This window comes from Cervus canadensis, chromosome 18, assembly GCF_019320065.1.
Source record: "Cervus canadensis isolate Bull #8, Minnesota chromosome 18, ASM1932006v1, whole genome shotgun sequence".
Classification (NCBI taxonomy): Eukaryota; Metazoa; Chordata; class Mammalia; order Artiodactyla; family Cervidae; genus Cervus; species Cervus canadensis.
Window position 1 is genome coordinate 24301666 of NC_057403.1, and position 20094 is coordinate 24321759.

Below are 20094 nucleotides of genomic sequence, written 5' to 3' on the forward strand. Positions count from 1 at the left end.
AGCCGGCTAAATAGTAAGCGCCCCGCCCTCATACTACACCATGACCAATCAGAGTATTCAGATGGACTGAGACTCTCTACCCTTTCCCACTCATTCCGCGCGCCCTTTACCAACATGGCTGCGGACGCGAGGCACTCTGGGATTCGTAGTCCGACCCTCGCGTGTCTCTTCTTACCTCAGAGGGGCACGCTCCGGACGTTTTTTATGGCTCCTGGGAGTTGTAGTTCTTTGACCTATCTCGGCCCCCTCCTGTTTCCGGTGCCGTCACGGGATAGAGCAGTCGGTGACAGTCCCGAGGGCCCCCGCCCCGCGCCCATGGCCGATCCGGATCGTGAGTCGGGGGCCCTGGTAGGAGGGTTGGGCCGTGCCGGGGCCTGGCTGAGGGCTGCAGGCCCCGGGGCCCGAGGGCGGGAGTGGTGGGGCAGGAGATGCGGGCTGCATGGAGGGGAATGCGGTTCAGGGAGCCGTTGTGATACATATTGCTAGATTGGTGGGTTTCTGGGTCGCGAGGTTTTAAGGGTCCGTTTGCCACGTCCCCGAAGTTACTAATGATAGCGTGTGTCTCGCACCTTAGTTGCTAAGGACCCTTGTTACTAGGGACTTAGAATACCGCTGTCCGGGTTGCTAAGGGTACCTGGTTGTTGGTGGGAACTGTAGGGTGCTCGGGGACCCCTGGTGTCCCCTCCTATTTCTTCCTTCCTCTTCTAAACCTACCATCTCGCCCTTCCGTTCCGCCCCCACCACCTCTTCTTGCAAACCCAAAACCTAACCCTCCCAACACACACTCCCACACTACTGTGTCCTTCCTAACTCCTCCTAAGTCTTCCTTCATGTCCTTATCTGCTTTACTTTCTTTTCACTTTCCTAAGCCTCCCTATCCCAGCCTCTTTGTCCTTCACCAACCATCTCTCCTCCCAGCACTCTCCACTCTAATAAGATCTGCTTTTCTTCATTTCCCTCCCTCCATCCACTCCCTTTTTATACCCCCACCCCCGTATAACTAGGTTGGAGGGTCTTGTTGCCCCTCTCTGTACCCCCACTTGGAAGCCTTTCATTCCCCCTTAACCACTCCCTTCACCGTAACCACGTCTGCTCCCCCTCCTCCCCCAGCCTCTGACCCCGAGGAGACCCAGGCAGGGAAGGTGCAGGAGGCTCAGGTGAGATGGGGACAAGGGTGGAGGGAAGGAGAGAGATGGACTTCCCACACCCCACACGGGGGGAGGTGGCAGAGGGAAGTCAGAGACCCCAGGGCCCTCAGCTCACTGCCCCAGCCCCTCACCCCGCCTCCCCTTGTGGTTCAGCCCCTGGGGGAATGGTGGATTCTGGGGCCTGTCAGAGAAGGGTGTGTGGCCTAAAGCCTAGGCCGCCCTTGCAAACTTTCCTTTCTCCTTGCACACCTCTCCCACCCGCTTTCCCTTCTGAACCTCTTTCCCAATGGGAATGGAAGAGATTTGGTTCCTGAATTCACAGATCTCACAGACGTGTGACTCCACAGTGACTCTACTGGTGATCATGAAAGTAGCGCAGGGCACTTTGGGAGCGCAGAGTAAACAGTGTGAGATCACACAGATTCCAGCCAGTCCCTTCCCGGGAAGAATCCACAGGCTGATCTCGGAGTCAGACTGAGATACAGCACATGGTAATCAGTGTAGGGTAGTTTAGGATCTTCTTAGGCAAGGTGAGAAGTGGTGTCCCAGGCAGAGGGTATACTCGGGGGCATGAAAGAGTGTCGTGTGTTCAGGATTCAGGTGGCTGATTACCTTGATGGTTAGCATTTACCAAGTTTTTAAGCCAGCTGGGTACTCTGCTTCGTGTTTGATGGGCTTCCTAGCATCCTGGGGACAGCGGTGGAGGGGAGGGGTGCGGGTCTACTGTGGTCATTTTATAGCCAAGGAATTGGAAACTGAGTTCTTTAACAACTTGTCCTCTGTCCATTGGCTAGAAGAGCAGGGACAGGTTTGCAACCCTCGGCGCCTTGACACATTGCCTCCCAGATGCTTCACTGGAAGCAGGGGTCACAGAGGCTCCACCATCACCTTCAGCTCCCCCCGAGACCAAGTTGCTCCCACGTGCTGGGCAGGGCCCTCGCCTCCTTCCACAGAGCTTCACTGTCTGCCGCCTGAAAGCGTGCCAGCCCACCCACAGACACGAGGTCGCGGTTCACATGTAGGGCAGAGCAGAAGCTGTGACAAGAGTGCCCCACAGATGCACGGCCGAGTCACACCAAGGGGACAAGAGCTCCCTGTCAGGCCAGGCTTCTCCCTCGCCTGGCTCCCAAAGCCAGGCCACTGTCGGAGAAAAAGGTTTCATGTGGAAAAGGGACCCTCAGTCCCAAAGAGAGTGATCCGAGGGTGTAAATTGCAGCATTGTGTGATACAGCCAAACTGGAAACAGCCCAAACGACTGTCAGTTGATGGGTTAAATGAACTATGAACCGTACAATGCAACACTCTGTAGCTGGCGGGTGTGTGATATATTGTTTGGTGGAAAATGCGAGGCGCGGCATTGTACTGTAGGGCGACCTATTTCTGGGGAGATAATGAGTTTTCAGTTCAGTTCAGTCGCTCTGTCATGTCCGACTCTTTGCGACCCCATGGACTGCAACACGCCAGGCTTCCCTGTCCATCACCAACTCAGAGAAAAAAATCTGGAGTAATTACCATTGAACTGTTAATAGTGGCTATCTTGAAGGGGACGATGGGGTGGGAGGGCTGGGCTGTGGGTGAGGGACTCATGAGGCAAGCACCTTCAAGTTATACATTGTCTAATGGTCAGAGTTTTGTACAGCTTATAGATACAATCTTAGAGCAAGGAAACCTGGCATTCCTGGTGGCTCAGACAGTAAAGAATCTGCCTGCAATGCGGGAGACCTGGGTTGGGAAGATCCCCTGGAGAAGAGCATGGCAACCCACTCCAGTATTCTTGCCTGGAGAATCCTATGGACAGAGGAGCCTGGCGGGCTACAGTCCATGGGGTTGCAAAGAGTCGGACACAGCTGAGGGACTTAACACATTTTTACCCAGTGGTGACCGTGAAAAATCCCAGACTTGGAGCTGGCTGGCATCATGGTAAACACCATAGATGTTTGTGATCAGATGATTTAACTGGGGAAGCCAAAGAGAAAGGCCTTTGATGTGGAGGGCAAAGGGTGGACCCAGACAGGTCAACACACAGAGAGCAGGAGAGTAGATCAGAGATGACGGAGACTAGGAACTCGGGCGGAGGCCGGGGCAGGGCCCCTGGAGGGACAGACTGGCCCATGTGGAGCCCCGGGGAGGGGACATGCTATGGCAGGAGGGCAGGCGGGGGAGGCAGGAGACATCTGGCAAACACAGGGACAGAAGCCACACCGAGTTAGGACCCCAGGGGGAGGAGCAGGTTTGGAAGAGATGCTGAGGCCGGTTTGGGACACTGTGAGAATGAGGGGTCTGGGGTCACACTTAGGGGGAGGCATCCGTGGGCTGCGGAAACCCTGGATCTGGAGACAGAAAGGTGGCATTGTCAGAGACCATGCTGAGACTACTGGCGTGAATGGGGGAGCTGGCCCAGGGAAGATGGACAGAGACGGGAGGGAGGGCCCAGGACAGAGTCGCAGACCCGCAATTTGGGCGCCTGGCCAAGGAGAGGAGTTGATAAAGGAGACGGAAGGGCTGGAAAGGTGGAGTGGGGGAGCTTTAAGCCAGAGGGCTGACGGCCACAGGGTGAGGACCGAGGCGTTTCTACCAGCATTATTGACGTAGCTGAGGCGGCTACGGAGCTGCTGGGCAGGGCAGGGGCCTGGAGGGGATATGAGGTGAGGACGTGGACAATGGGAGGTGATGAGAGCAGTAACCAGCACTTCCTGAGCGCCCGCCACCACCACTGCCCCTGACCAGGGCTGTGGTGAGCGCCTCACATGGCTCACAGCCCTCCAGGTGGCCTTTCTCCATCCTCCAAGCTCCACTTGTGAGAGGAGGAGCTCAGAGACTCAGTAAAAAATGCAATCACCCACAGGAGGCCACACTCCTCTCAAGTTGCAGAGTTGGGTTTCCAACACAGGCAGCCTGTCCCAGAGCCCACACGTGCCCCCAGCACGGTCCCCTCTGCCCCTCACTCCCTCAGGCCCACCTCCCAGCCACAGCCTTTCCCCAGAACCCTGGTGTCATCTCCTCTTCCCCTCCCTAACCCCACTTCTGGGACCTCATCACCCCACCTCCACCCCTTCCAGGACTCAGATTCAGACACTGAGGCAGGAGCCACTGGCGGAGAAGCAGAGAGTGAGTATCTGCCTTGGGAGCACGGTTCTGGGGGGTTCTGAAGGGTGGTTTAGGGCAGGGATCTGGGTGTTCACCTCCACCGGGGGTGACATGCAAAGTGTGTAAGAACAGATGCAGTACTTCGGGATCCCTGGCGGGGCCAGGCATCCAACCTTTAGTCGTGGGAAGACAGGAGACCCCAGGGCTGGGAGGGGGCACTCAGGGCCTCTGTGTCCCCTTGAACAAACACCCGCCCAACCGCTGTCTCTCTTTTTGGCCAGTGGACTTCCTGCGGAATTTTTTCTCCCAGACTCTGGGCCTGGGCACCCAGAAGGAGCGACTCCTGGACGAACTAACCCTGGAAGGAGTGAGCCGCTACATGCAGAGCGAGCGCTGTGAGTTCCCTGCCCCCCTGGGCCCCTTCCTGCATGACTCCAGCCCCCCTGGCTGGTGCCAAAAAGGGAGTGTGTTGATCCTGTAACTGTTGATCCTGAAGTGTGGCTGGATTCAGCAACTTCTGTGCTGAGCTATTTCTTGGCTCTTCTCTGCATTGGGAGCTCCTGGCAGCTGTAAATACAAGTTCTACCAGCTTAGCAGCTCCCACGGAAAAACCACTTTCTCCCAGTGGTTCAAGCACAAGAGCAGAGATTGGCTCCGATTAGCCCAACTTGGGTCACAGTCCTACCCCCCGAACCAATCACATGTCTCTATTGGTCAGGCTTGTTTATTAGAGTGAAGATGCTAATAATAGTAATTACCTTATAAGATTACGGAATAGACTCTTCCCCCAGGTATCTCCATGGCTTCCTCCCTTCTCCCATCCAAGTACTAACCAGGCCCGACCCTGCTTAGCTTCCGAGATCAGACGAGATCGGGCACGTTCAGGGTGGTGTGGCCGTAGACGCTTCCTCCCTTCTCTTTGGGACCACATGGACTGTAGCCCACCAGGCTCCTCTGGCCACAGGATTCTCCAGGCAAGAATACTGGAGTGGGTTGCCATGCCCTCCTCCAGGGGATCTTCCTGACCCAGGGATCAGACCCTCTTCTCCTGCATTGCAGGCAGACTCTTTACCGTCTGAGCCACCAGGGAAGCCCCAGGATTATGAAGAGGGATTACATAAATTCATAGATGTGAACGCCTGAAACAGAGCAAGCATTGCCTAAGTGTTCCCCATGACGATTCTTACAGGTGGCTTGTTCCTGGTGTGGTGTAGAGATTTTTTACCAGGTCACCGGGTAATTTATATTTCTTGCCTCAAGTTGAGGTCACCAGAGTCTGAGAAACCGAGCCCTTGGCAGTCCTTGACTAGAACAATCGACCCTTTGAGGGTCCTGAACAGCCTTTTGTTAGGGACGTCTCCTCCAGTTTCCCTGTCCTCCAGCTGCTGCCATCTCTTCTCAGGCAGCCAGGCCGGACGCCCTGAGCCCCCCTCTCCTGGAGCAGCGGCCTTCAGCCGCTACGGACTGTAGCCTGCCAGGCTTCTCTGTCCATAGGATTTGCCAGGCAAGAATATTGGAGTCTGTTGCCCTTTCCTTCTCCAGGGGATCTTCCTGACCGAGGGATCGAACCCACATCTCCTGCATTGGCAGGCGGATTCTTTACTACGGAGCCACTCAGGAAGCCCCGTCTTCTGGCTTGGGTGGGCCCCAAAGAGAATACAGGCAGTGGCTACAAAGCTTTCGTTCCGTCCATCCTCCTGCACCTGGGTTTTAGAATAATTGATGGTGCCTGTGAGGGGATAATAATAAATGATAACAATGAATTGGGCTCTCACCTTTCGCCAGGCACTGGGTTACGCACTTGACAGGCATCCCCTCATAGGATCTGCACAGGAGACCTGTGAGGAGTCGGCTGGGCAGAGGAGGAAACTGAGACACAGAGAGGTTGTAACCTGGTACGGGGTTACACAGCTGGCGAGAGGCAGAGTCAGGGCTCCTGAATCTAGAGTTCACACTCACTCCCTTCTACTGGGTCCGCTGGGTCTGCCAGGCCTGGCCCGATGGCATCCTGACACCCGAGGCCCTCACACTCGTGTGTGTCCATCAGCCGACTGGCGGATGCCCAGGGTGCTGCGCGGCAGGGCTGCCAGCCAGCCACCAAAGAGGCAGTCAGGCTATTTCTGCACAGCCCTGCATGCTTGTGAAATGACTCCACCTCTCCCCGCCCACATCTTCCCATCTTTTCCAAAAACTGGTGACATTGGGGGAACAAAGTGCTTATAGGGATATGAATCACAGGTCTGAAGAAGTTGAGTACTAGTGTCTCGAAGAATCATTAGTGCTAGGCATTGATCTCAGCTTCACAGGAGAGAATTCCTTGTCTCAACAGCCCCCACGAGGCCAGTACAGTGATTGTGTCCATTTTACAGAGCGGGAAGCTAAAGCCCAGGAAGCTAAGACCCACCCCCGCCCCACTCCCCCACAGCCCTGCTGGTGCACGGGAAAGCCAGGATTGGAAGCCCTTATCCACTCTGCTGCTCACTGTGTGTGAGCTGAGAATGGCCCAGCTTGGATCCTCACTTGAAAATTATTGACTTCTGGTGGCTAACATGCATTTGATTATGGAGGGAAGGAATAGGATGGAGGAATGTGTATCTTAAGCTGGAAATAGATGGCTGTCCAGTATTGTGTCCAGAAGATAAAGAGGTGGCCAGAGATTTTTTTTTTTTTTTTCACAATAACCTGCAGCACTTCCGGGGGAACACACCCTCCCAGCCTTCTCCCTAAGATCTACCTCTCACTAAGATCTCCTGTGTTTGTCTAGATCTAGCTAGGAGGAGAAACTTCTCTCCAAGTGGCCTTTTCATGAATCTTGCTACACTGGTGTAATCTTAACCAATGGATTCTTTGACCCCATGCTGGCTCTTCCATCAGTCAACTGTATGACCCCTTCCCCTGTCTAAGCCTCAGTTTCCTCATCTGTAAAATGGGAATGTTAATACCACCCACCTTGCGATGGCTTGGAGAGCCATTCAGGGATCTGAAGTGCTCGCCGCAGGGCCTGGCACAAAGTAAATGGTTTCAGGGACTGTGATAGGTGCAATTATTTAAGAGGTAAGAATGGGAAGGGAAAACATTGCTCTTTTTTTTAAAAAACTTTACGTTTTTAATAATTACATTCAGTCCATGATGATATATCTGATTATTAGACAGCAGTGCCACTTAAAAGTTTTTTAAGTTGTAAAAAATCAATTGTAAACATCAGTTCAGTACTTAATTTATGGCAAAGACAACTCTCTTAAGATAAACAGTTCATATTTTGGAGCAATGTTTGATGTTCAAAACAACAATAACCAAATGTAAGTTGAAAAAGAGAAAAACACATGCTGCCTAAACTCTCCTCCTCCAGGTCGCAGGGTCATCTGTTTGGTGGGAGCTGGAATCTCCACTTGTAAGTGCTCCCCTCCCCCAAAAGCCACTCCCTGGTTGGGGTGCCCCTCCGAGGGCCTGGGGAGGAGCTGTGTTGGGGGGTGTGAAAGAAAAGGGGCCGGAGTCCCTTATTGATTACCCCGCCTCCCCCAGCTGCAGGCATCCCTGACTTTCGCTCCCCAAACACGGGCCTCTACGCCAACCTGGAGAAATACCGTCTTCCCTACCCGGAGGCCATCTTTGAAATCAGCTACTTCAAGGTGTGTGTCGCACAGGGAGGAGGGTCTGTCATCACGGAGGGTGGACGGGGCCTCCTGGCTCCTGCTCACATCTCACCAGGGGCATCTGGGTGCCCACCTGCCCTCCGGCTCTCTCTCCCACAGAAACATCCAGAGCCCTTCTTTGCTCTCGCCAAGGAACTCTATCCTGGGCAGTTCAAGGTGAGCTCTTTCTTGTGGAAGTGGGGACAGGAAAAACTGGGGGCCAGCAGGCATGGGAAGGACCCCTTCAGGGCCCTTTAGACAAATAGCCTACAACTATTAAATACATGGGACCTGGTGGCCTACTCGTTAGGATTCTGGGTTTTCACTGCCGTGGCCCAGGTTCAATCCCTGGTCAGGAAACTGAGATCCTGCAAGCCTTGAAGCATAGTAAAAAACAAAACAAAACAGCGTGGGCTTTGGGCCCAGACTACCTGAGTCCAAGTCCTGTTCTCTCATTTCCTGCTCTTGTGTCCTTGGGCCTCAGTTTTCCCATCTGTAAAATGGAGCCGATAATAGTGAAAAGAAATGCTGTGAGGCTTAAATGAGCTAATGATACATGTAAGAGCCCAGACTCTGGAGCCAGGCTGCTTCTGTGCCAACGCCAACTCCACAGTTTGTGTGACTTTGGCCAGACAGTCACCCTCCCTGAGCTGCAGTTCCCCCACCTGTGAAATGGGGATAATGAAGGTCTGTGCCTCATGGTGTGAGGAGTCCATGAGGAGAAACAGGTCTGGAACAGCTCCTGGCCAGGGCCGTACACAGTCAGCATTGCAGTGCTTGCTTCCCTCCAGCCCACCATCTGCCACTACTTCATCCGCCTGCTGAAGGAGAAAGGACTGCTCCTGCGCTGCTACACACAGGTAGGCAGGACCTCGGGCGTCCTGGGAGGAAGAGGGCGGGCAGGAGGGGTCAAGAGCTCAGGCCGCAGCCTCTCTGTTGGTGACTTGCAGTGAGTCACGTCCCCTCTCTCAGCCTTAGTTTCCCTTTCTGTGAAACAGGCCAGGGACTTGCCTGGCAATCCAGTGGTTACGACTCCACGCTGCTTCCAGTGCAGGGGGCACAGGTTTGATCCCTGTTCAGGGAACGAGGATTCCACATGCCACACAGGATGGGCGGGGAAAAAAAGCAGAGGCCAGAACCACCTCACCCTCTCAGGCCTGTGGTAGCGTGGCAGTGACCTCCCTCAGGGGGCCACCCCGTGAGTACTGAGAAAGGACCCCGTCTCTGAGCAGACTCCTTTGGCACCATGTTTTTTTGGGTTTTCCATCAGATGATCTGAAGTGAGTTGGTCTAGCATGACCGCTGAAGTGTAAAAGTGTTAGTTGCTCAGTCGTGTCTGACTCTTTGTGACCCCATGGACTGTAGCCCACCGACTCCTCTGTCCATGGGATTTCTCAGGCAAGAATACTGGAGTGGGTTGCCATTTCCTTCTCCAGGGGATCTTCCCCATCCAGATATTGAACCCAGGTCTCCCACTATAGAATCTTAAGAAAGGGGCACCTTCTTATAATTTGCACAAAGGCCTTGTCTGGGCCATGGGGCCACAGCTCATGCATGTCAGGCACTTAGCTGAGGGCCTCACCCAGAGGTCCTCAGGTAAGGACAGCGCACATTCTTGGCTTCCTAGTTGGTGAGACTTTTGGGGTCTCGCACACCCAATAATGAAAAGTGTGCCCCTACTTTTGTTTTATAAATATGTGTTGAATTACATGACCTACTAGAGCAGTGATACCATGCCTGCTCTAATTTATATCTCAGAACCCAAAATTATAAAATAGAGAGAGAACCCACAGGTAGAAATAGGTGTTCTATTATTTTCTTCCTGGCCCGGCAATCTGGAGCCTGCAGCCTCAGAATCTGCCACCAGGGGGAGGATGAAGTCTTTTTTTTCAGGTCCAGAATTCTCAGAAGGGGGCAGGTACTCCCACCTAGGGCCGGTGGGGGTTGAGGGGAGCCCCAGGTCAGGATAGACTTGACCTTTTATCCATGGAATGTGTTCAGACATGATACGAACAGCTCACCTGAAGCCAAGCACCTTCTGTGTGTGATTTCATGAAATCTTCACCAGGGCCCTGCTGTCAATCCTGTTCATCAGCTTCTGCCCCGGTGTTTACTGAGTACCAACCAGTGCCAGGCCCTGCAGGCAGTAGACAGAGGGAGCAGACATCCCTGCCCTCCTGAAGCTGACACTCTAGGGTGGGGAGGGACAGTGGACGAGAAGGATGAGTCGAGTATCTAGTCTGTCTCATGCTGAGACGTCTATGGAGCACGGCTGAGCAGGAAAGGGGAATCAGAAGTTCTGTTTGTGCGTGGGGAGAAGGGTGCTCTTGTGAACAATAAGTCAGGGAAGGCCTTACGGAAAAAAGGAACATTTAAACAAAGACCTGTAGGAGGGGAGGGAGGGAGCCATGGGATCATCTCAGGGAGAGAAGCAAAGGGAACAGCCAGTGCAAAGGCCCTGAGGTGAGACTGCACTTGGCGTGTTCAAATAGCTGGATCTGAGTGAGCGCAGAGGACAGTAGTAGGAAAGGACAGAGGAGATGAGGTCAGGAGGTGACAGGTGGGCCATGTGGGCATTTGGGGGCCACCGGGAGGGCTTTGTCCTTTCCCTGGTGGGAGATGGAACCACAGGAGGGCTCTTGGCAGGGCCAAGGCATGATCTGCCCTGGGTGCTCACAGGGACCCCCTAACTGCATGTGGAGGGCAGACTGTGGGAGGGAGCACTGGGGGTAGGGGTGGGTACAGAGACCAGGGAAGGGGCTGCAGTGATGGTCCAAGCAGGAGAGGATGGAGGCTGGGCCAGGGAGGGGGCTGTCCAAGGGGAGAAGTGGGTGACTTGTGAACCCGTTTTGAAGGTGGAGCCACCAGGACTTCCTGTTGGATTGAATGTGAAATGGTTCTTGAGAGAAGGAGAGGAGTCAGGGATGGTCGGACATCTCTCAGCCTGAGCACCTGCTGTCTTTTACTGAGATGGTGGGATGTGCAGGCGTTGGGGGCAGAGGAAGAGTTTGGCTGAAGGCACGTCGTGGTTAAGATGCCCGTTAGACAGCCACATGGAGCTATAGGCAGACAGTCAGCCAGACACTAAGGTGTCTGGACTCCAGCTGGAGAGCAGGAGAGACCAGGAGATCACAGGGGTCCCAGCACGAGAAACGCAGACCCAGGACCACGTGGTTCATCCCAGATGCTCAGAGGGCTGACTCCCCAGCTCCATATGAGGCACCCCCTTCTCCTGTCCCAAACCACAAAAGCACAACAGCTGCAGGCTATTTTTTACATGAAAGCCAACATGAATATGTTCTGGGGTCAGTGTGAAATGTGGTGGCATTTCCCCTTACTTATAATACTTCTCACACAGAGAATGAATATACATGTCTACATGTATATTCACACTGGCGTATTGCATTACACACAGGTGGAAACATTTTTCCACTCTCATGTTTCATGAAACCATTCCTTTTTTCAACTCCTCCTCACCCTGTTCTTCAACCTCAGCCACTTTTTGAGTCACTGACCCAGTTTTCTGGAACACACTGTCTTCACGTCTTCCTGAATTGTGACGATGTAGCACTTTTGAAGCGATGCTATTTTTATCTCAAGACACAAGTATCCATTCAAACAGAAGAACAGTTGTTTCCTTCAGTCAAGTCACTGTGATCTCTACTCTTTTAAATCTGTATCTGTGACGTTTACATTATACATCAGGTTTATACTCAGCTTTCTTTCCCTTAAGCCCTTACTTGGAAGACCCTTCCTTATACTCACCCACATAGCAGCTTCATGGTTTTTATTAATTAAAAAAAAATTTTTTTTCCCATTTATAGGGGAGAAGTCTTTTTTTTTTTGGCTCTGCTAGGTCTTCGTTTCTGCACAGGCTTTACTCTCGTTGCAGCAAGCAGGGGCTGCTCTCTAGTTGGAGTGCATAGGCTTCTCACTGCAGGGACTTCTCTTGTTGTGGAGCACAGACTCTAGGGGCTTTGTGTGGGCTTCAGTAGTTGCTCAGTTGCCCCTAGTTGTCCCTCCGCATGTGGGATCTTCCTGGACCAGGGATCAAACTCATGTCTCCTGCATCGGCACGCGAATTTTTTTAACACTGAGCCACCGGAGAAGCCCGCTTCATGCTTTTTAAAAGCATGTCAGTCAGAGATGTGATGTCTTGAAACCGAAAGTGAGCTGACGTTTGACAATCAAAAGAGATTGCAGATGAAAACTCAGACTTCAGGCTCCTCTTGCAGATCTGGAAGAGCTGGCTACACCCCAGGTGGCTTTCTGGGGGTGGTGGAGGGGGGAGCAGTTGACTAGAGCTGAGCAGCCCACCTCCTCCCCACACCCTGTTCCCTGCCTGGCCCCGAGGCCAGACATCAGCTGCTCCGTGTCTCCATGCGATCATTGCTGCTTGTCCTTTATACTGAGCCTCTTGGGCCGTATTCCCCAGCCCCAGCTTCCCTCCCCGGGGGCCACTACTGTTGCCTGCTTCTTGGGTTTCCTTTGAAAATAGTCCACACTTAGGCAAGCAAACACCCAAATTCATATGTTGATTTTTTTCTACATCTTGTACACAGGGCCTTCTAACATCTTGAAGAGATTGCTTCATACCAGTCCATACGGGTCAGCCACATCATTTTTTTTTTTTTAAGATAGATTTTTTCCCCCCCAAGATTTGTTTGTTTTTTGGCTGCGCCTAGTCTTTGTTGCTACGTGCTGGCTTTCTCTAGTTGCCATGAGCAGGGGCTACTCTTCATTGGTTGCACTCTCATGGAAGAGTGCATTGTAGTTGCACTCCTTGCTATGGTGCCAAGGCTTCTCGATGTGGTGGCTTCAGTCATTGTGGTGCATGGGCCCTAGAGCAGTTGTGACACATGGGCTTAGTTGCCCCAAGGTATGTGGAATCTGCCCGGCCCAGGAATCGAACTCATGTCCCCTGCATTGTCAGCAGATGCTTAACCACTAGAACACTCAGGAAGTCTGGGCACATTCTTTTTGCTTTTTGGCTGTGCTCACAGCTTGCAAGATCTTAGTTCCCCAACCAGGGATTGAACCCAGGCCATGGCAATGAAAGGACCGAGTCCTAACTGCTGGACTACCAGGGAACTCCCCAGCCGCATTCGTTTTTGTTTACTTGTGGGTGCCCCATCAAAAGTGGCATCAAGGGACTTCCCTGGTGGTCCAGTGGCTGACTCCAAGCTCCCAATGCAGGGAGCCAAGGTTCTATCCCTGGTCAGGGAACAAAATCCTGCATGCCACAACCAAAGATCCTGCATGCAGCAGCAAAGATCAAAGATCCCTCGTGCCACAACCTGGTGCAGCCAAATAAATAATTTTTTTTAAGTGGCATCAAAAGGTAACACAGAGGCATGTAGGTAGTCCTTTGACATGCCATTTAGTTATTTGCATGAGTAGTAGTGAGTAGTGTTAGTTGCTCAGTCGTCCAACTCTCTGCGACCCCATGCATGGACTATAGCCCACCAGGCTCCTCTGTCCATGGGATTCTCCAAGCAAGGATATTGGAGTGGGTTGCCATTCCTTTCTCCAGGGGAATCTTCCCCACCCAGCCATCGAACCCAGGTCTCCTGCCTTCTTTACCATCGGAACACCAGGGAAGCCCAGTTATTTGCATACACACTGCTTACTTGCATGTGAGGAAGTCCAGGAACAAAGGCAAAACTAGCATTTCTAGTAGGCTGGGGCAAGGGAAAGCCACAGAAAGTCTGGAAACAGAGACTCTCGTCTGCATGTTTTGGGGATAAACTGAGGGCTGACTGGAAGCAGAGAGGGCAGTTGGAAATGGAATGGTGGTTCGCGGAGTCTCCGGGAAACCTCATTGGGTCAGCTGTGGGCTGCATGTGCCTGGCCATCTCTGTAACATCCGCTAGGTCCTCCAGAAGCACCTGCCTTGGTGGCATTTCCTTGTGAGCAAACAAAAGCTGCTCCAAAATGGCTGGAGAAAGCACAAATGTGAAAGAGACAAATATCCTTGTGTGTTGACTAAGGAAAGTAATTCTGTCTGAAAAGAATACAAGTTAGTATACTATCTATAAACACAAATGTGAAAGAGACAAATATCCTTGTGTGTTGACTAAGGAAAGTAATCCTGTCTGAAAAGAATACAAGTTAATATATTATCTATAAACACAAATGTGAAAGAGACAAATATCCTTGTGTGTTGACTCAGGAAAGTAATTCTGTCTGAGAATACAAGTTAATATACTATCTATGCAGCAGATCACAGTAAGAAACCCGACTGTTAAATAGGAGAACTGTAATTAAAACTCAAAACAACTTCCTGATTCATTGATTTGTGTTAATGTCTGGCCAAGCCTGCCACAGACAGCTGTGCAGGTTGGGTACTGCACAAGGATGCCATATCTGAGAGGGCCGTGTTTACAGTAGAGACACTGAAGATTGGTACATTTATTTCACCAAATTTCTGGCTGGTGCCACTAGAGTGTCTGGTTCTAACAGAACAAATTTTCCACAAAAGGGAAGCAAAATGGCCTGATTTTGCAGAAAAACACCAGGGCTGGTTGGTGGCAGTGGCCTGGGTTCATAGGCATTTGAGTTTGGGCCCCTGCCTTGAAGCGTCCAGGGCTTACTTTTCAGAGGCACAATCAGTGAGAACCAAAGAGTTTTAGACACACCCCTGCCCCTTGCCTCTCCCCTCCTCTCTTCTCACCCTGTCCCACTTTCCTCTCTCAGCTGCAGTCCCCTGCTCTGTCTTCTGACCCCTGGGAGGGGAAGGTGGTTCACTCCTGACCCTCTCCCCTCTGTGTCTCCCTCCAGAACATAGACACCCTGGAGCGAGTGGCTGGGCTGGAACCTGAAGACCTGGTGGAGGCCCACGGAACCTTCTACACATCGCACTGCGTCAGCTCAGGCTGCCGGCAGGAGTACTCGCTAAGCTGGATGAAAGGTGAGGGGCTGGAGGTTACCCCCGAGGGCAGGCTTCCAGTCCCCTGTCTGCTCCTCAGCGCCAGGGACAGGGTCTCCATTCACAGACACCAGCTCTGTCCTACGCAGCTCTGCAGCTCTTGCTTTCTCTCTCTCTCTTTTTTTTTTTTTCTCATTTATTTGTTTATTTATTTGGCTGTGCCAGGTTTCAATTGGGGCATGCAGGATCTTTGATCTTTATTATAGCATGCAGGATCTTTAGTTGGGGCATGTGGGATCTAGTTCCCTGACCAGGGATCGAACCCAGGCCCCCTGCATTGGGAGTGTGGAGTCTCAGCCACTGGACCACCAGGGAAGTCCCCGCGGCTCTTTTTAGCAGGTAACGGCAGCCCCTAAAGATGTGAGGTGGCAATGGGGGTTCTCTGCTCCCAACCCCACCTCATAGCCGGGGTATAATGGATGCAGGCTCCAGACACGGCGACGTGTGTTAGCATACCAGCCTCCACATGGTCATCCAGCCTGTTGCGTGAGGTCATAAAACCCTAGCCCTGTGTCCTTTGGGTGCTTTGACCCCTTCTTACATGAGGGCCTCATCCAGGCCAATACGACTACATTCTAAGAAGAGCAGAAGTATCTAAGAGAACTTTCTGTGGTGAGGGGCATGTTCTATATATATCTTCACTGTCTAGCATAGCAGCCATCTGCTCCATGGGGCAATTGAGCTCTTATAATATGGCTAAAATGACCAAGGAACCGAATCTCTTAACTTTCTTCAGCTTGTATTAATTAAAATGTAAAAGCCGCATGTGGCTCTAACCACCATATTGGACAGCACTGCCCCGGAGACACAGGATTCAACCAGCCCATTAGCCGGATTCAGGTGAGCAGAGTCCATGACATGTGAGGCTGGGCACAGCCCTGGTATGAAGGCTGGGTGGGGGCTGTCCCTAAGGGAAGAGACTCCAGGGCTTGCTAAAGTCATTGTCCCTGTTCATGTGAGGGCAGAATATCCAAAAAGAGAAGAAGAAGAAGAAGAAAAAACACCCAGTCAATCCACATTTCTAGAATGCCAGTGAGAGTTGATTTCTGATATCCATTGTGCTAATTAAGAAGCCACTTATTTCATCCATGCAAACCCATTTCTGGCCTTCTTTATGCTGATTTCACAAAGCCTCTGGTGTCCATGTGGGGCAGGGACAGCTGCAGTGCTGATAGGAGGGCTTTTGGAGTGTAGCCCTTCTGACAAAATGCCAGCTGACCGCCCCTGGGGCAAGAGTTCCTGAATGGCCCAAGTGCAAGCAGCTGGGGGTCATGTACAATTAACATTACCCCATTATGTGTCCCTTGCAGCAGTAACACAAGCATCACCCACAAAATATCATGAGCTGTCAATGCAGAAATATTTTAAAGTAAATGGCAGACCTTAACTCAGTGCTCTATAAATATTTGTTGAAGGAGCAAGTGAATATTTGAATGAACAAGCTAGGATTCTGTGGGTTGCAAGTGACAGAGGCCTTTACAGCTCTAATTAATAAGCAATGAGGAGGAGGATTGTCATAGCATGGTGTGTGGTGGGGGAAGGGGGTCTGTCACTGAGCCTAAGAGTGGGAAGCACCTGGACCTAAGTTTTTGTCTCCATCCCAGGATTATCTGCATAATTCTTCCCTCTCTGCCACTGACCTGGCACCCACCAGGTCTCTCTGACCTGACCCGTGATGGGAGCAGGGCTGCCCTCAAGGACCCACGGGAAGGGCTTCCCCGGTGGCTCAGTGGTAAAGAATCCATCTGCCAGTGCAGGAGACACAGGTTTGATTTCCCTCCGGGAAGATCCCACATGCTGTGGAGCAACTAAGCCCATGTGTACGCCACAGCTGTTGAGCCTGTGCTCCAGAGTCCGGCAGCCTCGACTACTGAAGCCCATGCGCCCTAGAACCCATGCTCCAAAACAAGAAAAGCCACCTCAATGAGAAGCTCGTGCACCACAACTAGAGAGTAGCTCCCGCTCGCCGAAGCTAGGGAAAAGCCCGTGTAGCAATGAAGACCCAGCACAGCCAAAAATAAATAAATAAAATTTAAAAAGAAAAAAAGAAAGACCCATGGGAAGAACTTCACTCCCAAGTCCAGATTCCCCAAGTTGGGGGCTGGTGGAACCAAGTTGCCCCTTTTGGGACGTGTCTGCTTATTTGTTTGTTCTTTCATGTAATAGCTGTAGGCTGGTGCTGGGAGGAGGTCTTTCCTGGGCAGGGCAAACGCCCCAGGAGGCTCCCCCATGACTGAGATGTGTTTGTATTGACAATGAAGGGGGTGGCATGGGCAGGCTGCAGCCCCGCCCAGTGCCTCTTACCTCTTCCTCTTCCTCTTCCTCCCCTTCCCCACGCCCAGAGAAGATCTTCTCCGAGGTGACTCCCAAGTGTGAGAAATGTCAGAGCGTGGTGAAGCCTGGTGAGGCTTGGGGCCTGGGACCAACCGAGGTAGATCCGGGCTGGGACCCTGCACACCCACTAACCCCTTCCCAAGAAGGCCATGCTCCCTATCCATCCACCCCACCCTGGTCACCCTCTCTCCCTGACTAGGGGAGGGGGTGCCATAGCCCCCTGGCCTATTTCCCACTGCCCCATCCACACTCCCACTGCAGCCCTGGGGTCTGCCTTCTGCTCCTGCCCGTTGTCTCTCCCCCTCCCTGTCTCTGTCCCCTGTTTTTTCACCATCTCTTTCTGTCCCCGTGTCTGTCTGTCCATCTGTCTCCCCCTCAGATATCGTGTTCTTCGGCGAGAACCTCCCAGCGCGTTTCTTCTCCTGCATGCAGTCAGTAAGTGTCCCGGCCGCCCCGTCTCGGCCCACGCAGGGGCAGCCTAAGTCCTGCCCTGTGGCAGGTGGCTTCCCCAAGTAGCTGTGGGTGGGCTTGCAGTGGGGGACGGGGGCTGACAGCTGACCTCACTGGCCGCTCCCGCTTCGTAGGACTTCCTGAAGGTGGACCTCCTTATCATCATGGGCACCTCCCTGCAGGTGCAGCCCTTTGCGTCCCTCATTGGCAAGTAGGTTGGGGGCTGGGGCTGTGGGGGGCTGCTGGGGGGCCGGGGGAGCCGTGACAGGCCCTCACCACTCAGCTCACCATCCCCCAGGGCGCCCCTGTCCACCCCGCGCCTGCTCATCAACAAGGAGAAGACTGGCCAGGTGAGTCCTCTTCATCCTACCCCGCCACCCCCACACACGAGCCCCACATCACCTCCCCCAGACCCCCCAGGAACCAGGGCACAGGTCTCTGGGGAAGCCCAATACTCTGGGCCCCTCATCTCAGACCTGGGGATCTTGGAATCCTCAGGGGTCAGGTTCCAGGCTACCCCGACTCTGCAGGGTTCCACAGGCCTCTGGGTCAGTGACCCTTTTTTATCTGATTTTTTGTCTATAGTAGGCCTTCGTTGCTGTACCTGGGCTCTCTGTAGCTGTGGCTAGCAGGGGCTACTCTAACTGCAGTGCATGGCGGGCTTCTCACTGCAGTGGCTTCTCTTGTTGCAGAGCACAGCCTCTAGGGTCCGGGCTCAGTAGTTGGGGTACACGGGCTTAGTCGCCCCGCAGCATGTGGGATCTTCCCAGACCAGGAATGGAACCCACGTCCCCTCCATTGGCAGGCGGATTCTTAACCACTGGACTGCCAGGGAAGTCCCATTCACCCTTTTAAGAGGGGATGATAAAACCCCAGCTCAAAGCAACTTAAGCCAAAACAGGAACCTTGAGCTTCCCGTGACTGAAGAGTCTGGGCTCGCTGGCCCCCGGGCCGGCAGCAGTGCCATCAGGAGTCACCGTGCCGTCTCTCAGCAGCTCTCTTTTCAAACTGAGGTGACCTCTGTCCCAGGCAGGGGCTCCCCCCCCGGGACAGCTGTTTCCTCCAGCAGGCGAAAAACATGCTGTGTGGCACACACTCTGCTCAGCATCTTCTCTGTATTAACCCACTGACAGTGTCATCCTCGGAGCGGGTGTGGTGATTACCCCCACTCCACAGAGGAGGAAACTGAGGTTCAGAGAGGCCAGGCCACTTGAGCAAAGTCACAGAGCTGGGATTCAAACCCAGGCCCCCTGGCTCCAGAGTCTGTGCTCTTAGCTCCCCCTCCCCCACAGACTGACCCTTTCCTCGGGATGATGATGGCCCTCGGAGGAGGCATGGACTTTGACTCCAAGAAGGCCTACAGGTGAGGCCTGGGTCTGCAGCGGGGTGAGGTGGGGCCTGGGAGGGACAGGGCCCAGGTGGGAGGGAAGGCATGGAGGCAAAGGACAGGCAGAGCCACTGGTGCTGGGACAAGCCTGGGAGTTTTGACTCTCCCCTCGCCCTCAGGGACGTGGCCTGGCTGGGCGACTGCGACCAGGGCTGCCTGGCCCTTGCTGACCTCCTCGGATGGAAGGTGAGGAGCTATCACCCCAGCTAACCCCGAGCCCAGTCCTTGGATTCCCCCTCCCACACGTCCTCCGACCCAAGGATGCATGATGACCTCTGACCTCTGTGAACTTTGCCCCCTGCAGAAGGAGCTGGAGGACCTTGTTCGGAAGGAGCATGCCAGCATAGATGCCCAGTCGGGGTCGGGGGCCCCCAACCCCACTACTTCAGCTTCCCCCAGGAATTCTCCACCACCTCCCACCAAGGACGAGGCCAGGACCACTGAGGGAGAGAAACCCCAGTGACCACTGCATCTCCCAGGCAGGACGCCCAGCCTTGGGACAGCTGGCCCCAACCAGCCCTGGCCCTCCTCTAACTTACAGCTCTTTTCTGGGGAGCTCAGAACATTTCCTCAGTGTATTAACGATTCCCTCCCAAAACTGGTGTCCCAGCACCCCTGACCTCAGCAAATCTCTAACATTCTTGGGGGCGGAGGCTTGGGCAGCCTGTCTCTAACAGCCCACAGCCTTTAACCACCCCTATGGCCGAGGATCAGCCCCCCTAATCTCTAACTGCTCAGGGGGCCAGGGGTACCTCCAAACTGCTAACTGTCCCAGAACAAGAGCCCCAGGGCCCACATGCTCTCTACTGCTCCCAAGGGTCCGTGGCCAAGTAGCTGAAACCTAACCTATCCTGGGTGGGGGGTTATGCCCTCCACGCACCCAGTGGGGAGATCCGAGCCTCAAGGCCTCTCAGGCCTCTGCCTCCAACTCTGAAAAGTGGGTGCTAGGCCTCCTCTCTTGGGTCCCACTTCCCATGCAGGGGTGGGCAGATGGTGTTGCTTATTAGAGACGAATTAAAAACAAAAAACAACTACCGATTAGCTGTCTGGCCTCGCTGTTCTTTTCTGGGGCCCAGAGGGAAGCTGCCGGAGGAAGGGGGTTAGATCTCTGGCCGCTAAGGAAACCAT

General features: G+C 53.4%; 1 protein-coding gene across 3 annotated transcripts; it reads left to right on the forward strand.

The window, feature by feature from the left end:
• The first annotated feature begins 221 nt into the window (after positions 1-221).
• On the forward strand, positions 222-20004 carry SIRT2 (sirtuin 2). 3 transcript variants are annotated; one of them, XM_043435812.1, is made up of 16 exons: positions 228-331; positions 1111-1157; positions 4208-4256; positions 4517-4630; positions 7585-7626; positions 7758-7864; positions 7988-8044; positions 8659-8727; positions 14648-14777; positions 17138-17197; positions 17509-17564; positions 17714-17790; positions 17878-17929; positions 18872-18942; positions 19086-19152; positions 19271-20004. In XM_043435812.1, exons 1-16 carry the CDS (start codon positions 316-318, stop codon positions 19427-19429), a joined length of 1173 nt encoding a protein of 390 aa, XP_043291747.1. In that variant the 5' UTR covers positions 228-315; the 3' UTR covers positions 19430-20004. The 3 variants fall into 3 exon arrangements, with proteins under 3 accessions (XP_043291749.1, XP_043291747.1, XP_043291748.1); XM_043435814.1 differs by lacking the exon at positions 1111-1157 and having other exon boundaries at positions 222-331; XM_043435813.1 differs by lacking the exon at positions 1111-1157 and having other exon boundaries at positions 301-348.
• The last annotated feature ends 90 nt before the right edge of the window (positions 20005-20094 follow it).